At 44.2% G+C, this 22,940-nt stretch overlaps 2 protein-coding genes across 5 annotated transcripts in view; both read left to right on the top strand.

Annotated features, from left to right (window-relative positions):
• Nucleotides 1-22,940, top strand: part of CDK8 (cyclin dependent kinase 8) — a 166,782-nt gene that overhangs the window by 16,590 nt on the left and 127,252 nt on the right. The window lies entirely within an intron of this gene.
• LOC129149882 (leucine-rich repeat-containing protein 20-like) lies at nt 10,168-11,442 on the top strand. Its single transcript, XM_054719694.1, has 2 exons — nt 10,168-10,714; nt 11,273-11,442. The coding sequence occupies exons 1-2, from the start codon at nt 10,168-10,170 to the stop codon at nt 11,440-11,442; spliced, it is 717 nt and encodes a 238-aa protein (XP_054575669.1).

The raw sequence follows: 22,940 nt of genomic DNA, 5'->3' as shown, positions 1-22,940 counted from the left end.
TTCCCCCTTCATATCTTGCTGCCCTGCCCCCTCCAGTAGCTCTCCGCTGCCTGCTTGTAGCCAGTAGCTCACTGCTACCCTCCTGTAGCTCTCCGCCCACTGCCCCGCCCTCCTGTAGCTCTCCCCACCCCCCCATAGCTTGCTACCCTGCCCTCTCCTGTAGCTCTCCGCCGCCCACTTGCAGCTCACTGCCCCACCCTCCTACTGATCCGTTATCTGGTCGTTATGCGGTCAGTTGTTACACTTCACGGCGTAACGACCATTTGCATATTACATCTTTATTATATAGGAGGGGTAGACTTTTAAAATTTATTTAAATATTTTATTTATTTTGAGCAGATATACATGCATATGGAAAATGTAAATATGCTGAGGAAGTGAAAACTTACGTCTCATCACCCCTGTCTTGGCCAGTCATTAATTTTTTCTTCTCAAGCTGTATACCGACTTTTCTTGTATATGTTTTCCAGTTTGTACACACAGTCATCTTTTGACTTTGTTTATGGTGTTATTTTTCTCTTTAAAAATTAATTTATTTCTGTTGAAGTATAGTTGACATACAATATTATGGCATTATTTTTCATGTGAAACTCTTAATTTTTATGAAGCAATAATTTCTTTAATGGTTGCTGGGTTATGTATCTTAATTCCTTAGAATGGTCTGTATGTCATCTTTAAACACAAATTGCATGATATATATATTATTCTGTACATTGCTTTTTTCAATTCATATGTTTTGGAGATCAGTATCAGCACATACAATGTAATTCATTTCATCAGCTCATTTTTCCATTTTATGGATATAATGTGATGTGCTGGTCCAGTGGAAGGACATTTAGGTTTTAATATTTTTGCTCTTCTACAATACTGCAATAAGTTTCCTTTACATCTGTCTTTGCACACAACAACTTCTCTGCTAAAGGTAGAACTTCCCAGGTCCCCAAAGTTCCCACAGGATATTTGCTGTGGATGATACCATTGGTAAGGAGCAAAGTTTTCATGAAGCAAGAGAAGCTCCTCCCTTGCTATATCAACAGGGGTTTTTATTACTCCTGGCTTCTATCAAGGATGGTTCTGGAGACTGACCATCATGCCGAAGCACAAGTTGCTAGTAAAAACCCCAGTGCATTACTGCAAGACTGGTGAATATCAGGTCAGTTTCCCAGGCATATATCTCTTAACAGGCCTGGGCTTCAAATCTTATGTCTTCTAAAAAGGCTGTAGCAATTATACTCAAAGAAAAACTCCAAAAACAAAACTTATCTGTAAGGAAGAAATGGGAAAAGGTACAGTAATGACATATGTAAGTAATGGGGGTTAAATACATTGTAAAGTTATAATCGTTGGGATAAAAAATTTTAAGTGCCTTGTGGATGTTTAAAATTATAATCATTATGTTTTTACATCTTTATGTTTACTTTCATCAAATTTCTTTATTCCAATTTAATACTGTTGCCACACTTTGTTCCTATCACAAATGATTGATGCTCTTAATGTATTCTGCATCAAACCAGTGACCCTTAGTTCTCTTTTACTTTTATTTAGATTAAGCATGCCAAACTCAAAGGCTAACACAGCCAAATAAACAAGGTTTAGGTTTATGTGGGACTCAAAAAACCAAAAGCTTCAATTTTAATAGAAACAGAGGTTTATTTTGATAGAGATGTGCTGAATACAAAGGGTTGAAATAAAGGAGTAATCAATAACATATAATAGAACATTTTAATAAAAATTAATATTTTTTCTTGAACATTAACTTACCAGACACTGAATAACTGCACAATTAATAAGCGTAAGGCAAATAAACATATTTTTCTTGTTCTTCGAAAGCCAAAATATTTCCTGTTGCGCACACCAAACAAGTCAGTCCCAGACTGATGACTTGGCATTTGGCTGCTAAAATACTCGCTGCTAGCATTAGTGGAGAGAAATGGTGCGCCTGCGCGTAAGGCGTGTAAGGGAAATGAATGCAACACGATTATAATAATCAGTCATTAGTGAGAGTTGTAGTTCATTATTAATAATTATATATAACGGTATTGTAAAAATTAAGTTACGAATTTTTATTTATTTTATTTTTTTATTTTTTTATATTTTTATTGATTTTTTACAGAGAGGATAGAGAGCTAGAAACATCGATGAGAGAGAAACATCGACCAGCTACCCCCTGCACACCCCCCACCGGGGATGTGCCCGCAACCAATGTACATGCCCTTGACCAGAATCGAACCTGGGATCCTTCAGTCTGCAGGCCGACGCTCTATCCACTGAGCCAAACCGGTTTCGGCACGAATTTTTATTAAAACGTTTCTTATATACCGTTATATTGGCTGGGCTGCAGAAATATTCATTGTGGGCCACAGGGCCCGTTGACATGCTTTATTTAGATGATCTCTCTCCCTATTTCCTATTGCTTGGCTTTGTTCTTCTCATTCCCTGCCTGGCACTTTTCTTTTCTTCCCCTTTTTGGCTTGCTTTTTCTGTTTTGTACTGATTTTGGATTTGGCCTCGTTCCTTGTCACCTATCTCAGTTGTATTCACCTCTGGGTTTACTTTCATAGATTAGGAAGCTGGAGCCGCTTCTACTGCTAGTGGAATTGTTATTCTTGGTAGATAAGCAGACAGGTGATCCTATATAGTAAAAGCTTAATATGCTAAGTGTCCGGTTAGTCAATCAATCAAAGCGTAATATGCTAATGATATGCTAAGGCCGCTCAACCACTCGCTATGACGTGCACTGACCACCAGGGGGCAGGCAGTCAGCCAGTCGCTGTGACGTGCACTGACCACCAGGAGGCAGACAGTCGACTGGTCAACCAGTTGCTATGACATGAACTGACCATCAGGGGGGCAGACACTCCAACTGGTAGATTAGCTTGCCTCTGGGGTCCAGTTGATCGGGACTGAGCAAGACATGCTGGACATGCCCTGGAGCCCTCCCATGGTCCCTCTCAGGCTGGCCAACCTCCTGCACCCCTCCCCGGCCCCAATCGTGCACTGGTGGGGTCCCTCGCCTGGTCTGTGCCCTCTCACAATCTGGGACCCCTTAGGGGATGTCGGAGAGCCAGTTTCGGCCCGATCCCACAGGCCAGGCTGAGAGACCCCACTGGTGCATGAATTCGTGCACTGGGCCTCTACTTATCTATCTATAAGACAATTCTGATGTATTTTGTTAATTGCTTTCTTTCTTTTGCATTTTGTTAATTTTGAAGAGACTTAAAAAAAGTTTTAAGTACTGCTAAACATACTAGTAATTCTGCATAAACATGCTTTTCAGAAGTTGTAAAGTACTTCTTATAGACTAGAGGCACGGTGCACGAAATTCATGCACGGGGGCATTCCCCTTAGCCCAGCCTGCACCTTCTCCAATCCAGGACCCCTCAGGGGATGTCCGACTGACGGTTTAGGCCTGATTGGGCCTAAACCAGCAGTCGGACATCCCTCTCACAATCCAGGACCGCTGGCTCCTAACTGCTCACCTGCCTGCCTTCCTGATCGCCCCTAACTGCCCCCCTGCCAGCCTGATCACCCCTAACCGCCTCTGCCTGCTGGCCTGATTGCTCCTAACTTCCACCCCTGCTGGCCTGGTCGCCCCCAACTGTCCCCCCCGCCGGCCTGGTCACCCCACGCAGCCTGCTGTTCAGTTGTTTGGTCATCCCTCACTAACCCCTCTGCCGGCCTTGTCGCCCCACGCAGCCTGTTGTTCGGTCGTTAATGTTACTGTGATGGCGTCCTGGACAATTTGCATATTCCTCTATTATTAGTATAGATGGGAAGCTGACTTAGTACACAAATATTTTATCTTTTTGTCTGAAAACCTATTTTAGTACAAAAAATGATTCAACTCTGCTTAAGAATTTAAACCAGATATCCTGGAGCTGAAAGTTACTCTAGCCAAGATGACCTGACCTCTGCAGATCCCCTTTAGGCTTGTGACAAGAGCTAGAATCAGAAATGCGTAAGTGAAAACATAAGAAAATCTTCAAAGTAAAACATGTTTCTCATACTTCTGGATTTTATTTTTCTTTTGGATTTTTTTTTTTTTGGTCGGGGCGGGGGGCGGGGGGAGAGAGATAGAAGCATTTAATTCTAAAAGGTGATTCAGGTGTTCTTTAAGTACTTAAAGTTTTCAGTGCAAGCCAGATAAATACTCACCAAGTATACTACTTCCTAACCTATTTTTTTTTTTTTTTACTTTGATCACTTAGTGTCTTTGCTCTATTACTGTTGTACTTTGCCACTGAGTTTAAGTATGCTTGCTGGTTTTCAAATCAGAATACAGCACAATTACATTTTTTCTTAGTGAAATTCTGTACAATAATTATCCCTGAAATGTTTTAGAAAATAAGATAACATTTGCCCCTAGTTATTTACTTTTAAATGTTTAAAAAGTAGTTTCGATTTAGTTGTGGGATACTAAGTAGAGAAACTAAATCTGTTGTTTTCGTGGAGGAAATATTAGTAATATCTTGTAAGAAATTATACATTTATAGTTTACTAGAGTCCCAGTGCATGAAATTCACGCACTGGTAGGGTCCTTAGCGGCTGCCGGCTGGGGCCTCCCTCCCTTCCCCCAGACGCCTGCCACTGCCACCACTGCCACTGGCCAGGGCCTCCCTCCCTTCCACTAGTCGCCTGCCACCACTGCCAGCTGGGGCCTCCCTCCCTTCCCCCCACCAGCCCCACCCCTTGCATACTATGCTTTTATTATATAGGATGAAGTTTTTAAATAGCTTTATTGAGAATAAATTCACATACCATACTGTTTACCTACTTAAAGTTTATAGTTCACTCCTTTTTAGTGTATTCACAGAGTTGTGCAGGCATCACCACAATCTCATTTTAGAATATTTTTGTTCCCCCTAAAAGAAACCCTGAACTCATTAGCAGTCATTCCCCTTTCCCTCCTGCCCCAGGCAAACAATAATCTGTTTTCTAACTCTGGATTCACCTACTCTGGATATTTCATTTAAATGAAATCATTCAAAACGGGGTCTTTTGTGACTGGCTTCTTTCTCTTAATAAGTTTTCAGGTCTCATCAATGATTTAGCATGTATCACATTTTGTTTACTCATTCATCAATTGATGGATATTTGGATTGTTTCCACTTTTTGTTTATTATGAATACTGCTGCTCTACATTGGTGTAGGAGTATGAGTCCCTGCTTTTAATTCTTTGGGTATATACCTTAGAGTGGAATTGCTGAATCATATGGTATCTCTGATTAACTTTTGACAAACCACCAAACTGTTTCCTTAGCCACTGAATTATTTTACATTCCCATCAGCAGTGCATGAGGGTTCTAGTTTGACCACATTCTTGCTAACACGTATTTTTCTTTCTTTTAGTTTTGATTTGCATTTCCCTAATGGTTAAAGATATTGAGCAACTTTTCATGTGCTTATTGACCATTTGGGAAAATGTATTCAAATTCGTTGTTCATTTTTATTATTGACTTGCAGGATTTTGAATATAGACCCTTATTAGATATGTGATTTACAGATATTTCCCCCTGCTCTTTGGGTTGTCTCTTTACTTTTTTATTGGTGATGTTTATAGCACAGAAGTTTTAAATTTTGATGTATTCCAATGTATCTATTTTTCCTTTCGTTGCTTGGGCTTTTGGTGTCAAATCCAAAAACCATTATCTAACCTAAGAGTAAGGACTTACTCTTATGTGTTTTTTTCTAAGAATTTTATAATTTTAACTCTTAGATTTAGGTCTATGGTCAATTTTGAGTATTCTGTGAGTTTGGGTCCAAGCTGTTTTGCTTGTGGATGTCCATTTGTCCCAGCATCTTTGAATAGTCTGGACATCTTTGATAAAAATGAATTGGCTCTAAACATAGGATTTTTTTCCTGTGCCCTCAATTCAGTTCCATTGATCCATATGCTTGTCCTTAACCCAGTACTACAGTGTATTGATTACTGTAGTTTTGTAGTAAGTTTTGAAATTGGGAAGTGTGAGTTCTCTTAATTTTGTTCTTTTTCAAGATTTTTTTTTCATTTTTTATTATGGTAAAATATACATAACATAAAAGTTAGTGTCACAACCATTTTAACTGTACAATTCAGTTACATTAAGTACATTCATACAGTTATATAACTATCTCCACCATCTATCTCTGGAGCTCCTTTCATCTTGAAAAACAGAAACTTTGTATCTGCTAAATAATAACTTCCCATTCTCCCCTCTTTCCAGCCCCTGAAATCTCCCATTCTACTTTATATCTCAATAATAAAATATCTCATATAAGTGGAATCATATGGTATTTATTTTTTTGTGGCTGGCTTATTTCACTTAGTAGAGGGTCATCATAATTTACCCATCTTGTAACATATATCAGAATTCCCTTTTTAAGAATGAATGATATCTCACTGTATGTATATATCACATTTTGCTTACCTATTTATCCACTGCTAGACATTTGGGAAGCTTCTACATCTTAGCTTCTGTGAATAATGCTGCTATGGATATGGGTGTACAAATATTTTCTTATAGCCCTGCTCTCAATTTTTTTGGATGTATATCCAGGAGTGGAATTGCTGGGTAACATGGTAATTCTATTTTTTAAAAAAAATATATTTTATTGATTTTTTACAGAGAGGAAGGGAGAGGGATAGAGAGTTAGAAACATCGATGAGAGAGAAACATTGATCGGCTGCCTCCTGCACGCCCCCTACTGGGGATGTGCCCGCAACCAAGGTACATGCCCCTGACCGGAATCGAACCCGGGACCCTTCATTCCGCAGGCCGACGCTCTATCCACTGAGCCACACCGGTTTCGGCTCTATTTTTAATTTTTTTGAGAAATCACCATATTGTTTTCCACAGTGGCTGTACCATTTTACATTCTCACCAACAATGCATAGGGGTCTACTTTCTCCACATCCTTGCCAACACTTGTTTTGTTTTATTTTTTCATTTGTGTCTAGCTTCTTTTTTAAAAAATGTAAATCAATTTTTATTTTTCAATTACAGTTGGTATGTAATATTACATTAGTTTCAGGTGTACACCCCAGTGATTAGTCATCATTATATAACATAAGGGATCATCCCGATAAATCTTGTACTCTCTGACACTATACATAGTTGTTAGAATATTATTGACTGTCTTCTGTTTTGTTTTTTTACAGTAGCCATCCTAATGGGTGTGAGGTGGTATCTCATAGTTTTGTTTTCATTTCCCTGATAATCCTATATAATAAAAGGGTAATATGCAAATTGTCTCCTTGACAGGGAGTTCGACCAGTGTTCAACCAGGGGGTGGGGCTGGCCTGCCAACCGCCTGTGTCGGCCTCACCGCCAGTTGGCCCCCCACCCCAATCAGGGGCGTGGCTGGCCAGCCAACCTCCCACATCTCCTCCCCCTGGCTGGCCTGGCCCGATCGGCCCTGATGGGGGCAGGCTGGACCCCACCCATGCACGAATTCATGCACTGGGCCTCTAGTTAATGATATTGAGCATCTTTTTGTCCAGTTGTATGTGTTCTTTAGAGAAATGTCTGCCGAGGTCTTTTGCCCATTTTTTAATATCGTTGTTTAGCTTTTTGTTGCTGAGTTTTTGGATTTCTCTATAATTCTGGATATTAATCCATTATAAAATAAACTAGAGGCCTGGTGCATGAAATTTGTGCACTGGGGGGGGTTGTTCCTCAGCCCAGCCTGCACCCTCTCCAATCTGAGACCCCTTGGGGGATGTCCGACTGCCGGTTAATTGCTAAACCGGCAGTTGGACATCATTGGGCCTTGACCGGCAGTCGGACATCCCTCTGACAATCTGGGACTGCTGGCTCTTAACTGCTCGCCTGCCTGCCTGCCTGATTGCCCCTAACTGCTTCTGCCTGCCAGCCTGATCACCCCCTAACCACTCCCCTGCTTTCCTAATTAACACCTAACTGCTCCCCTGCCGACCTGGTCACCCCCAACTGCCCTTCCCTGCCAACCTGATCTCGCCCCCAACTTCCCTCCCCTGCCGGTGTGATCTCACCCCCAATTGCCCTCCCCTGTCGACTTGATCTTGCCCCCAACTGCCCTCCCCTGCTGCTGGCCTGATGGCCCCCAACTGCCCTCCCCTCCCAGCCTGGTTGCCCCCAACTGCCCTCCCCTGCCGGCCTGGTCGCCCCCAACTGCCCTCCCCTGTACCCCTGGTCCCCCCCCCCAACTACCCTCCCCTGCCATCCTGATGGCCCCCAACTGCCCTCCTCTGAAGGCCTGGTCACCCCTAACTGCCCTCCCCTGCTGGTCTGTTCCCCCCCAATTGCCCTCCTCTGCCGGCCAATTTGGTTCTGATTGGTTGGTTTCTATGCCAGTCGGCGTCAAAAGCTCCGCCTCCTAGGCAGCCATTGGCTCCTCACAGTTCACCCAGATTTGGTTCTGATTGGTCAGTTTCTATGCCAGTCACCATCAAAAGCTCTGCCTCCTAGGCAGCCATTGGCTCCTCACACTTCACCCAGATTTGGTTCTGATTGGTCGGTTTTTATGCCAGTCAGCGTCAAAAGCTCCGCCTCCTAGGCAGCCATTGGCTTCTCACAGTTGACCCAGAATTGGTTCTGATTGGTCGGTTTCTATGCCAGTCAGCGTCAGAAGCTCCGCCTCTTAGGCAGCCATTGGCTCCTCACACTTCACCCAGATTTGGTTCTGATTGGTCGGTTTTTATGCCAGTCAGTGTCTCTGGGCCTATCAACGGGGCCTGATCAGAAAGGTGGGGCTGATCCGCAGCCCAGGTGGAGGCCTGGAGAGAAATGGAGGCACGGCTGCTGGCCAGGCCTGGAGAGAAAGAGAGAGGCAAGTGATGATCAACAGCTGTCACAGAGACTACGGATCAGACCCTGCTTCTCTCTTCAGGCCTCTGTAAGGGCCTGATTCGCTGTCGCCTCAGCAGTAAGTGCTGGGTCACAGCGCCTGCTGCCATAGCAGTTAGTGCTGGGTCTCCATGGCAACCCAGCGCTGACTGCAGGACTGACTTTCTGTTAGTCGAGCCTCCGGTCGTGATGGACTCAGGGTTTTTATATATTAGGATGATTTGCAAATGTTTTCTCCTATTCTGTGGGTTGCCATTTTACTCTGTAGATAGTCTTTTAATACATAAAATTTTAAGATTTTCATGAAGTCTAATCTGTTTTTCCTGTTAATTCCTATACCTTTGGTGTTAGGTCCAAGAAATAACTGCTAAATCCAATGTCATGAAACCTTTGTCTTATGTACATTTTGGTCATGGATCCATTTTGAATTAATTTGAATTAATTCTCTTCCATATGGATATCCACTTTTCAGCAACTTGTTGAAAAGATTTTTTTCCCTGTATTGAATGGCCTTCATACCCTTGTCAAAATCATTTGACCATATATGTGAAGGTTTATTTTTGGACTAGTTATTCTATTTTATTGGTCTATATGGTTGTCTTTATGTCATTACCACACTGTTTTGATTACTCTAGGTTTGTAGTGTTTTGAAATCAGGAAATATGAATCCTCTAGCTTTATTATTTCTTAAGAATTCTTTTGACTATTCTGTGGCTCATTCAATTTAAACTCTGAATACATCTGGTACTAACTTTCATTTTTCTAATGTATTGCAATGTTTTAGAAATACTAATATGTGTGTGTATGTGTGGTTCCAAGCTATTAAGTTTTTTAGGAAACTGGTTCACTTTCATTCACCAAACCTTCATTTTAATCATTGTGGATTAAAATCATTCTAAAATATATTATCTAATTTATATATAATGTATGTATGTGTTGGCTCCTGGAATAAATAGCTATGTTTTTAGAGTTCATTTGCCTATGTTGTTTTCCTTTATTCTTCCCTTCTTGTCAGCTGTCACTTGAAAAAGACAAATAATGTTGTTTAAACTATAGGAGTAATAAGTATCATAGTAGAACATGCAAATAAATTCTAAGAAGAAAATAAAATTCACCTTATTTTGGCCACCTAGACTTTTTTTCTAGGCATTTAAATATATATATATATTTATTGATTTCAGAGAGGAAGGGAGAGGGATAAAGAGATAGAAACATCGCTGCCTGCCGCTGTTGCGTGGGGCGCCGCTGGCAGCCGAGGGAGCGTGACTGTACTGCACAGGGCGCTAGGAGGTATTGTTGCTGTGATGCCCCCTTGTCAGCTGCATACTGGCCTGGTGGCTGGAAGCAGGACACCCGAGTCTGCATGCTGAGGAAGATGGGTGAGGTGGTGGCCAGAGTTGCGAGGAAGGTCAACAAGATGGTGGAGAGTGACTCTGACACCCTGGATCTGGCCGAGTGCATGATGGTTTCTTTCCCCATCAGCATCTACAAGGTCCTGCGGAATGTCACTGACCAGATCCACCTCATCACGCTGGCCAACAATGAGCTCAAGTCCCTCACCAGCAAGTTCATGACCACATTCTGTCAGCTTCAAGAGCTCTGCCTGGAAGGGAACTTCCTGCACCGCCTCCCCAACGAGGTCAGTGCCCTGCAGCACCTCAAGGCCATCCACCTGTCTCGGAACCAGTTTCATGACTTCCCTGAGCCGCTCACCACCCTGCCGGCGCTGGAGACCATCAGTCTGGAGGAGAACGAGATTGTGGATGTGCCCGTGGAGAAGGTAGCTGCCATGCCTGCCTTGCACAGCATCAATCTGTGCTTCAACCCGCTGAACACCGAGGTGCTCGTCATTGCCCTGCCACTCATCACGTTTGATGTGCTTATGTCTCCAGAGGGCCCCCCCACCTTAGGCCTCCCTCCCTCCTCATGCCCACTCAGAAGGGACAGAGGCCACTTGGCCTGGCACCCTGAGGGGAAGGAACCCCAAGGGCCCATGGGAGGCCAAGCTTGGGGGACAGGGCATAGGTGGGCCAAACAGTGTGTGGGAGGGGGTGCAGCGGTCCAGGATAGATAGCTTAGAGCTGTAGAATCCTGGAATACTCAGAGGAGGAGGCGAGGTTGGAGCTAGAGCCAGGACTCTGGGCATTCATAGCCTCTGTGCAAACTTGGGCAGACCCCCACCCTTTCTGAACTTACAATTTTGGCAAAGGGGTAGTGGCAGTGGGTCTCTGCCTCCTTGGGTTCCTTGGAGGCTTTTTAGGGAACTCACGCCTCCAAGTCTTCTAATCCTCAGTATCTGCTGAGCTTGCAGCTGAGCATTTCTTGGGCCCCTGTGGGTTGAGGCCTTGCTTCTAGTGCTGAGAGCCAGTCGCTGTCCTGAGACGAACAGAAGACAACCTGCATCTATTTATTGCTTCCTGGGAACCAACCCTTCTCTGTGCCCCATCCTGAGCCCTGTGGATCCCTAGATTGGCAGGAGCCTGAACCGGGAGTTGTGGGAAAGCTGCGGAGAGAGTGCGAAGGCTGCAGCAGGGCTGACAATGTTTACATAGGAGCCCCAGGGCCATCAGGCCAGGAAACTGGGGAGCAGATCAAGGTGGCTCTGTCCTTCCTCATGATTAAGAAATTGCTAGAGTGACCAGCTGCGCCTGGCATCACTCCTTGAACTACAGGAGAGTGGCCCAGAGAGAAAGAAAGCCATTTGCACCTGTGCCTCCCTCCACACAGTCTCCTTCTGGCAGCAGACTGGCTGCCTTGTCATTGGTTCACCTGGATGCAGGCGGCACTATGGACTGTTGGATTATAGCTGGCCAGCCCCTGGGTCACCACTCAAAGCCCTGATAACCTTGTCATTTCTAGGCTCTGAACCTGGAGCCTGGCCAGGCAATAGGATGACCTGCCATCCGTGTTTGCTCAGGACTTTCAGTGCTAACACAGGGACAGGAACTGTAAACAGGGACAACTGGCGGCTCCACCAGGTGAGGGCCTAGGGCTCTGGCTTCCTGTGACAATACCTGTGGTAGGGAGAACCCCTGACCTCTTGATCCTCCCACCTTCTCATCTATGGAACAAGCAGATCAGAGCCCACCTGGTCTGGACTTTTGTCGGAATCTGTGGGAGGTGCCTAGGCCACACAAATCTTACATCCGTGGGCCAGTAGCCACTCTTCCACACTCTGACCCTTTCTCAGAATGTTCCCATTTCCTTCCTCTTCCCCTTTCCCTTCCCCAGCCCTGAGGCTGCCCTGCCCAGGCCTCCTGTCTCTTGGCAAGAAGCTGATAGATTGGGAGATTGTAGGCCTGTCACCAAGCACTTGCGAACTCAGAGTCCCAGGAGATGCCTGTTCACTCTGCTCATCTCCCAGGCCTGGTGGGTCAACCTCTGGGAAAAGGGTTTTCAGGGCAAGAAGGCCAGATAAGATCTCCAGGGCTACTGAGTTCAGTCGGGGACAAGTGAGGGCTGCAGTCTAGCCCAGCCTGGAATGGGGTTTCGCCTTGTTGACGAAGCGTGCATTTTCCTGATATGCAAAAAACATTTTATGCAACTCAGTGTGGTCTGCATGAGCACCTATGGGAGCTTGTTAGAAACCCACGGCCCCAGGCCCAATCCCAGACCTCTGGGATCAGAACCCACACTCCAAAAAATCCCCAGGGTTTCCTATAAGCACCTTACTGTTTAAGAAGCAAGGCCTGGGGATGGCCTGGGAGTGAAAGGTGGAGTTTCTCAGCTTGCCCATCCCCCTCCATAAAGCAGCCCTTCACTCCCACCCATAGATCTTTTCAGAGTCTGCGTGGCACTCCTGTGAAGGGAGTGACCTGTAGTCCCCAGGAGATGAGGGTTGGATTTGCCTGGACCCCTGGCCTCCCTTTCTGGTTCAACCCTGAATGCCAAGCTGCTACTTCCCCAGGTCCTCATCTCAGGTCTTTCAGAGGGCTTGTTTTAGGAAGTTGCATCCTACTCTGCTTGGAGAGTGTGCCCTGGCCTCTCTGGAAAAGCTGGGCAACAGAGAAGCCCCAGATCAGAGCACAGTGTGAGCCCTTAACTTCAGTCTGCAATAAAGAATGCATTGGTTTTAAAAAAAGAAAAAGAGATAGAAACGTCAATGATGAGAGAGAATCATTGATCGGCGGCCTCCTGCACGCCCACACTGAGGATCAAGCCTGCAACCCTGGGCATGTGCCCTGACAGGGAATCAAACCCGGAACCCTTCAGTCTACAGGCTGGTGCTCTATCTACTGAGCCAAACGTGCTAGGGCTCTAGGCATGTTTTAAATCAGATTATATTGTGCCTGTTGATTTGAAACTTGCTTCATTCCATCAAGAATAGGTTATGTATATTCCATGTCATTAGCCATCTTTCTAATGTTGCATTTAGTTTTAATGTATATATTTATTGTATTGGGTGGCATAATTTTTTAAATATAATTTGCATTTACATTTTACTTTTACATTCAAGTTTTTCATTGCAATTAAAATTTTGTTACTACATCTTTGTTCCATGACACCCTTAGGAAAAAATTCTAGAGGTAGATTTGCTGGGTCATTTTTTAAGACTTTTTGATAAATAAAGGCTGGTTTTCTCGTAGAAAGTTTGAACTAATTTGTATTCTCATTCATAAGGAACAGCAGTAAAGTTCTCAGAAGGCCATATAAGTTACATGTACTTTAATGTATTTATTAATTTAAATAGTATGTTTATTATTTTTTTAACCTTTGCAAATTTGAGAAGAAACCTATGGAATCATGGCTTTATTTATACTTGTTTTATTAATCTTTAAATTTATAGTTTCTTGTTTATTTATGATTTAATTTCACTTTGCTTTGTACAATTATAGTTTGCCCAATTTCCTATAGGACTCTTCTTAAAAAACTGATTTTGGTAAAGTGCTTTGTTTATTGGGATATTAACTCTTTTCACTCATGCTTTATTTGTCTGTTTTTATACTTATGATATTTTAATGGTAATCAAATCTGTTATTGTTTTACTGCTTCTGACTTTTCTCAGGAATATACATTTTTCTTACACTCTAACATTTTTATGGGTTTAAAAATATTTTGCAGTTACATTTTTATCTAATCATAATTTATTTGGTATCAAATGGAGGCTGCAGCCAAGAAATCAAGAGAAGGCTGAGACTTAGAAGAAGCACAGTGGAAAAATTAAGAAAAATCACTAAGGGGAGAAACCAAGATGGCGGCATAGGTAAACACCTAAACTACTGCCTCGCACAATAATATCAAAACTACAACTAAAAGACAAAACGGACACCATCCAGAACCACAGGAAAGCTGGCTGAGTGGAAATTCTGCAACTAGAAGGAAAGAGAAAAGCACACTGAGACTCAGAGGAGTTGCAAAAGGCTGAGGTACGGAGACGCGCGCATGTGGAGAGGACAGGCGGCTGAGTGCACGGGAGGCTGAGTGCGTGGCTGGCTTTCTAAAGCGGGAGGGAGACAGAAGCTCCCGACTGCGCTGAACTCCAGTCCCGGGCGAGACTCTGGGAACCCAGACACATTCGGGGGGAATCTGGACTGTCAGGAAAAGAGAAAGCACACTGAGACTCAGGGGAGCTGCGGAAGGCAGAGGTCCGGAGGCGCGCGCGCACAGAGAGGACTGACTGCTGAGTGCATGGGTGGCTGAGTGCGTGGCTGGCTTTCTAAAGCAGGAGGGAGATGGAACCTCCCGACTGCGCTGAACTCCAGTTCCGGGAGAGTTTCTGGGAACCCAGACTCATTCTGGGAGAAACTGGACTGTCTGGCAGCGGGCGAAACTCGAGGGCAGCTTTCTCTCAGAGGCGCTTGCAGCGATTACCGAGGGACACTGAGAACCAGGGGCCTCATAGGGCAGGGCTGACGGGAAGCCATGGCTGTCTGCTCTGCCCTGAGACTCCGCCCCATCCAAGCTGAGCACAGAGGCTTTTGCAATTTTGCAAGTCTTGTCTCATAAGGGTGTCTCCAGCACAGAAGTTCTCCCAGCATAGACACAGCTAATCCTCACGGCCAATTGGCCTGGAGGTCAATTCCTCCCAGTGATACCAACAACAATCAAGACTTAACTACAGCAAGGCTGTGCACACAGTACACAAAGGGGTGCACTAAAAGTGTCCACCTCAGGTAACGGGGAGGCTGAACCACTGGGCCCGATAGTCCACCTAGCACACAAAGCTACTGTACCAACTCAGGGAAGCAACCAAAATGCAGAGAAAAAGAAACAGGTCACAAATGAAAGAAATGGAGGAAAACAAACGACTGGATATAGAGTTCAAAACCATGGTTATAAGGTTTTTCAAGAATTTCCTAGAAAAGGCTGATAAATTTAGCGAGACCCTCAAGGATATGAAAAAGGACCAACTAGAAATGAAACATACACTGACTGAAATAAAAAATATTATACAGAGACCTAACAGCAGACTAGAGGACCGCAAGAATCAAGTCAAATATTTGAAATACAAAGAAGCAAAAAACACCCAACCGGAAAAGCAAAAAGAAAACAGAATCCAAAAATTTGAAGATAGTGTAAGGAGCCTCTGGGACAACCTCAAGCGTACCAACATCTGAATTATGGGGGTGCCAGAAGAAAAGAGAGAGCAAGATACTGAAAGCCTATTTGAAGAAATAATGACCGAAAACTTCCCCCACCTGGTGAAAGAAATAGACTTACAAGTCCAGGAAGCGCACAGAACCCCAAACGAAAGGAATCCAAAGAGGACCACACCAAGACACATAATTAAAATGGCAAGGGCAAAAGACAAAGAGAATCTTACAAGCAGCAAGAGAAAAACAGTTAATTATCTACAAGGGAGCACCCATACGACTGTCAGCTGATTTCTCAACAGAAACTATGCAGCCCAGACGGGAGTGGCAAGTAATATTCAAAGTGATGAATAGCAAGAACCTACAACCAAGATTACTCTGCCCAGCAAAGCTATCATTCATAATTGAAGGTCAGATAAAGAGCTTCACAGATAAGAAGAAGCTAAAGGAGTTCATCACCACCAAACCAGTATTATATGAAATGCTGAAAGGTATTCTTTTAAGTAGAGGAAGAAGAAGAAAAAGGTAAAGATAAAAATTATGAACAACAAATACATGTCTAGCAACAAGTGAATAAAAATCAACTGAATAAAAAATCTGATGAACAGAATAAACTGGTGAATATAATAGAATCAGGGGCGTAGAAAGCTGGTGGACTAACAATTCTCGGGGAGAAAGGGTTGTGGGGGGTATGGAAGAGACTGGACAAAAATTGTACACCTGTGGATGAGGACAGTGTGGGGGAGGTAAGGGCACAGGGTGGGGTGGGAACTGGTTGGAGGGGAGCTATGGGGGGAAAAAAGAGGAACAATTGTAATAATCTGAACAATAAAGACATTAAATTAAAAAAATAAATAAATAAAGCTAGACTTCCCCCCCCAAAAAAAGAAAAATCACTAAGAGCAAAGATCCTATCTAATAAAGAGGGAATATTCAAATTGACTGTCACGACATCACAAATATGGTGACACCCATAGCCACAAGATGGCGGTGCCCAGTCCCCTTAGCCCTGCTGGTGTCCCCCAGTCCTTTCAGCCCAGCCGGGGGTAGGGGGCCAGCAGGCCCATGGTGCGGCCAGACCTGCCTTCGGCCCCCCAGCCGCCCAGGGCCAGCCCAACACGCAGGCAAGCCTTGGATGGCGGCTGCCCAGCTGACGCCCAAGGTGCAGGCAAGCCTCGGATGTCGGCGCCCTCACTGCCCAGGGCTGCCCGAGGCTCAGGTAATGAGTCGGCAGTGGCAACAGCAGAGGTGTGATGGGGGCATTGCCTTCCCCTGATTACCAGGTCGCCTTCCACCCCTAAGGGCCCCCGGACTGTGAGAGGGGGCAGGCTGGGCTGAGGGACCCCCTCCAGTGCAAGAATTTTCATGCACCGAGCCTCTAGCATGTTAATAAAAACCAAGGATAAGATAACCCACTCCCTTGTATTCCTAGTTACTATGTACAGATGTGAAAGTTGGACAGTGAAGAAGGCTGATAGGAAAAAAATCAATTCACTTCAAATCTGGTTTTGGTGGACAGCTCTGTGGATACCCTAGACCTGTGGTCGGCAAACTACGGCTCACGAGCCACATGCGGCTCTTTGGCCCCTTGAGTGTGGCACTTCCACAAAATACTACAGCCTGGGCGAGTCTATTTTGAAGACGTGGCGTTAGAAGAAGTTTAAGTTTAAAAAGTTTGGCTCTCAAAAGAAATTTCAATCGTTGTACTGTTGATATTTGGCTCTGTTGACTAATGAGTTTGCCGACCACTGCTCTAGACCACCAGGAAGACAAACAAGTGGGTCCTAGGGCAAGTTAAGCATGAAATATCACTAGAGACAAAAATGACAAAGCAGAAGTGGTATTACTTCAGGCCCATCATGAAAAGGCCTGGTTCTTTGGAAAACACAATAATGCTGGGGAAAATAGAAGATAGCAGGAAAGGAAGAAGACCACATATGAGTTGGATTGACTCCATAAAAGTGACATAGGCATGAATCTAAAAGAGCTGAGTAGGACTATTGAGGACAGCACTCAGGCATAGGGTTGCCTGGAGTTGGAGCTGGCTCAGTGGCACAAAACATAACAGGTTATGTAACTGAATTTTTCTAGTGCTTTTAATATTGTTGAACTAGAAGCCCATTGCACGAAGTTTCATGCAATAGACCTTCCTTCACCTGGCTGCCATCACCAGTTTTCTGCCAGCAGCAGTTTTCCTCTGGCCACCCGCCAATCGGAGCGCCTCCTGCCAGCGCGATTGGCCACCCCGAGAGGAACTCCGATCGGAGGGTGTCCAGAGGAAAACTGCTGCTGGCAGAAAACTGGTGCTGGCAGCCACGCAATCGGCCACCCCAAGTTCCGCCACCGGCGCCTTCCGCCAGCTCCATCAGTCCTCCCACAGTGCCTGCTCATCCTTTCAGCCCAATTGGCCACCCCAAGTCCCGCCCCCAGCCTGCCGTTGGCCCAATCGTGGGCGTAGCAGAGTGATGGTTTTTTGCATACTTCCCTTTTATTAGGTAGGATAATTCTTTCACAGTTCATTTGAAATACTACCTTTACCATTATCCTAAATTCTCATGTATACCTGGTAATCACCTCTGAACTTTTTCTGCAAGTCCATTGATCTGTCTATATCTGTGTTACTCCCCTATTAAGTCTTATAAATTTACAATATCTGTTAATATCATGCCCTTTCATTATTATTTTTTTTAAATTATACTTTATTGTCTATTTTTACATGTAAACTTTAAAATCAACAATTTAAGATCTAAAATAAATTGTTGACTTGGGTTTAAATTTTGCTTAATATGTAGATTACTCTCCATACTCAGTATTTGGCTATATTTTTTTCATTTCCAATTTTATCTTATGAATCTTCATAAAGTTTTATACTTTTATTCATATAGATTCCACATATTTTTTATTACTAGGTATTTTATTTTATTTTAATATTCTTATGTACAGGTTTGTGTATCTCTTGGTCTTGTGCAATATTTGTCACATACTTATACTAAAAAATTATTTGTTAACTATTTGTTACGGAATTTTAAAAATATACCCTATAACAGTACAAAGAATTAACATACCATTGTTCTCAAATAGTGATAAACTTTCTGCTGTTCCTGTCTTAGTTAATAATATTTATAGCATTTGTGAATATTCCATAATATATTTTTAAAATACTTATTTATAATATGTGATTTTATATATTTATACATATTGGTTCTAAATACTTTTGAGTTCACTGTCTTGGATTTTCTAGGTAGATATTCATATAATCTGCAAGTACAAATAGTTTATTAATTCCTTTCTAGAATATCAACTTTAGAAAATTTATGTTACTGCTTTGATTATAACTTCGCAACTAACTTTTTAATAATGGCAGTGTTGTGGTATTTTGCCTTTTAATTTTAGATGGGAATGTGTTCTAGTGTTTATGTTTTCTTAATTTTTATTCTCATAACATTAGGTATGAGATTGACATTTTATGCAGTATGCTAGCTTTATGAGCTTAAACAGTTTTTGTAATCTCTCTGAGCACATCACATTTCTCATCTGTAAAAGGAATTCACCTCACAAAGTTCTTTTTGTATACCATCCTATATATTAAAAGCCTAATATGCTAAGTGTCTGGTTGCCCATTCAACCAATCAAAGTGTAATATGCTAATGATATGCTAAGACTGGTCAACCACTCGCTAAGACATGCACTGACCACCAGGGGGCAGACAGTTGACTGGTCAACCAGTCACTATGACATACACTGACGCTCTGACCAGTACGTTAGCTTGCTGCTGGGGTCTGGCCGATCTGGATTGAACGAGACATTGAGACGGGCCAGACACGCCTTGGAGCCCTCCCGCGTCCCTCCCTGGCCCTGATCATGCACTGGTGGGGTCCCTTGGCCTGGCCTGCACCCTCTCGAAATCCAGAACCCCTCAGGGGATTTCGGAGAGCCGGTTTCAGCCCGATCCCGCAGGCCAGGCTGAGGGACCCCACTGGTGCACGAATTCGTGCACTGGGCCTCTAGTAATAAGATAAAGCATGTAAAAGAAGTTTTAAAGTTCTCACAAGGCCATATAAGTTACATGTACTTTAATGTATTTATTAAATTGATCTCACTTGTTCAGTCATTAACCTTTTGCACTCCGATGTCGAGTGTGACTCGACACGGTTAGCATTAGAATAAAGGAATCGAGAAAAAAGCAAGCGAGTACAAAGGGTTAATGATTTTCTATTTTTCCAATGTCCAAGTATGCTAATTCAGATTTTTAAAGAATTTAAGATTATTAATAGACAATTTTCCTAAATACAGGGTGGGACAAAAGTAGGTTTACAGTTGTGAGTATGCAAAACACAGTTTATTCTTGTATTATTATTTATTAACTAGTGGCCCGGTGCACGAAATTCATGCACATTAAAAGGGGATTAATTAGAGGAAATTATATTGCTATTTGCCCTTTCTCTATAATAGAAGTGTCAGAGATAAAAAAATTAGTAAAATGTATATGAAAATCTCACATCTGTCAGAGACTGGGGCGTGCCGCGGGACCCAGAGTCAAGTCCCCGCCCACCCCCGGCGTCCCCAAATCGCGCGAGACCCAGACCCAGGTCCCCCAGCACACCCTCAGGTCCCCTGGCGCAGGGTAGGGGGCGCAGCCTGAGGTCCCCTGGCCTGGCACCGGGGTGGGGGGCGCGTGTCTTGAGGTCCCCCGTCAAGCCCAACCAGGCGGGGGATGCAGCCTGAGATCCCCCATAAAGCCGCGCCGGGCCGAGGGCGCGGTTTGAGATCCCCCATCAAGCTCCATCGGGTGGGGAGCGCAGCCTCAGGTCCCCTGGCCCAGCACTGGGAGAGAGGCGCAGCCTCAGGTCCCCTGTCAAGCCCCGCCGGTTGGGGGTTGCAGCCTCAGGGCCCCCGTCAAGCCCCATCTGGTGGGGGATGCAGCCTCAGGTCCCCCGTCAAGCCCTGCTGGGCAGGGGGCGCAGCCTCAGGTCCCCTGGCCTGGCGCTGGGCGCAGCCTAGGTCCCCCAGCCCGGGGTGGGGGGCACGGCCTGAGGTCCCCCAGCCCGGGGTGGGGGGCGCGGCCTGAGGTCCCTCATCAAGTTCTGCTGGGCAGGGTGTGCAGCCTGAGGTACCCCGTCAAGCCCTGCTGGGCAGGGGGCGCGGCCTGAGGTCCCCCGGTCTGACGCCAGGGCAGGGGATGCGTCCTGAGGTCCCTTGTCAAGCCCCACTGGGCAGGGGGCGCAGGCTCAGGTCCCCTGCCCTGACCCAATGCCACGCAGCCTCAGGTCCCTGCTGATTACTCCTTAAGGCTCCTTACGGGAACTCTGTTGTGGGTGCAGCCATCTTGTGTTATGGAAACCCCGCCTCCTCTGTGGGTGACTATCTTTGTGATGGTGTGACAGTCAATTTGCATATCTCCTCTTTATTAGATAGGACTAGAGGTCCGGTGCACGAATTCGTGCATGGGTGGGGTCCCTCGGGGTGGCCTTGGAGATTGGGCCCCAGCTCATGCCCCCAGCCTCGCAGCCCCGCCTGGCACCCCACCTTGGCCTGGCGCCACACCCTCACCGGCTCCACCATCCCGCCTGCGTGGCAATCGATCGAGGCTGGGACCCTGCCTGGCTCCCTCAGCACCTGGGAGCCAGGAGGCAGCCCCGCCCCCCACAGCCGCTGCCACTGGTCACCATCTGTGGGGCAATCAGTGGGGCAATCGGCTCCCACTTGCACTTGCCTTGGCCTGGCACCTCCCGCTTTCCTGTTCCACCATCCTGCCGTGGTCCCGCTCTCATTAGGGCCCATCAGGGCCAGCAGTGCCTCCACTGCCTCCCACTGCCAGTACTGTGTCGCTGCTTCCACCATGTTCCGTGCCACCCCCTGGTGGTTAGCGCACATCATAGCGAGCGGTTTCTCGGTCTAATGACCACCCAAGAGGACAATTTGCATATTAGGCTTTTATTATATAGGATAGTTGTATTTTCCATACAAATAACTGTAAGCCTACTTTTGCCCATCTGGTAAGTCTGTTTGCAAATAGCGACCCATAGTGCTGCTGCTGCAATGCGTTGGTTGTGTTTCTTGAAGTACTGTTTGTTACCACTGCCAGGGGTAAACGAAAGCATGAAAGAATGCTTGGGTAAACAAAACAGTTCTGTTTCAGAAGAACACCCAGATACTCAAACAATTTATGTGTGCCTATTCTTTGTATGCAATTATTTTTCTTATTTATCCTGTGAGTATTCCAGTTTGCATTAGAATAATGCCTTCATGTGGTGGTTTTTCCCTTCCTGTTAATTGGTGATGTTATAGCCACATTATGTTATAAAAACTCACGCTATAAGAGACTTTTCTTTATTTGCTAATAGAGAGTAAAAAGTAAGTACTGTAAATACTTGTTGATTGCAAATGGCCCATTTCATACATTATTTCAAGTTTGGTACAGTGAATTGTACTTATTGTTTAGGATCTGGTTGTATAAATATGGTTGTTTTTATTATAAGCATTTGAATGAGTTCCAGAAAATTGTAGGGGGAGGGCAATTTTAGAAAAGCACATGTTCAGGGTAGGAGTTGGGCACATGAAACAGGTATTCACTGTATCATTTAGACCATGTGTTAAAACAAAGTAGAAAATGTTATCCTATTATTGTATAAAATAATTATAGTACTCCTTTACTTTTGACAAATGTCACATTGTAGGAAGAGAAGAACGAGAACAAGTTTGGAGAAAGGCAAATAAAATGATTGGGGGAAGGGTACTGTAGTATATAAACTTCAAGTTTATTTAAACTTTTAGAGATGGATTTTGAAGTATAGAAAACTGATTATACAGGTAAGTTGAGTATGGGCTTGGTTGTAAATCTCAGTTTTATGAGCTGATTGTTTCTTTTGCAATCTTAAAATAGGACAGTTGTATAGAGGCTCTGCAATACTTTAGTTTGCTGCTGAAAACATAATGAATTTCTATGAAAGTTAGGTATATTCATAAATGACAGATCTATAGTTAGTTACTAATAGTATTAAGGTATTTTAAGACTAAACCTCAGTCTTCTGAGGTTTAACTGAAGGTAATAATTATGCTTTCCTATGTGGGTGCTATTTCTTATAAGTGGGAGAGGAACATAGCTTCTTTGTGACTCAAGATGTAGAATTGTGACCAATGATTGAACACTAAAGAAGATACACTTTGGCATTGTAGTGTCGGGAGCAATTTTTTAACCAAGTTGTCTAAACATAAAGTGGAAAATAAAGAATTCTGTCTTTTTACAGATGGTTTAAGCATATCCTGAATGACAAATTGATGGGGTTGTTGTAGAGGAAACTCAAGTACTGGACGGGTGTTTAGATTAAATCACTTGTATAGGCCTACCAGCGCTGAGATTTTAAAATACTTGGAACCATCATTAGTTAGAAAACATTGGCCTGAATGGGCTGAATCTAGAAAAAATACAGTAAGTTATGCTGAAACCTGAAGATGGTTGGTTTGCCTATATAAGTTGATGAGTCCAAGCTCATAATTTTCAGTTTTTAAACAATACTTAAAAATTTTAAAAATAATGAAATGGTAATGGAAAGACGTATAAACGGTATATATGTAGTCCATAATAGGGCATGGTAGTGCTCCA

This window comes from Eptesicus fuscus, chromosome 7 (assembly GCF_027574615.1).
Source record: "Eptesicus fuscus isolate TK198812 chromosome 7, DD_ASM_mEF_20220401, whole genome shotgun sequence".
NCBI lineage: Eukaryota > Metazoa > Chordata > Mammalia > Chiroptera > Vespertilionidae > Eptesicus > Eptesicus fuscus.
This window is presented reverse-complemented; position numbering and strand designations above follow the sequence as displayed.

What these genes read in the sequence shown, in the direction of transcription:
- LOC129149882 (XM_054719694.1), top strand. Translation starts at nt 10,168, where the DNA reads ATGCTGAGGAAGATGGGTGAGGTGGTGGCCAGAGTTGCGAGGAAGGTC. An exon ending in AGAGGGCCCCCCCACCTTAG is followed by an intron (nt 10,715 to 11,272) that starts GCCTCCCTCCCT and finishes GTGGATCCCTAG; the next exon opens with ATTGGCAGGAGCCTGAACCG.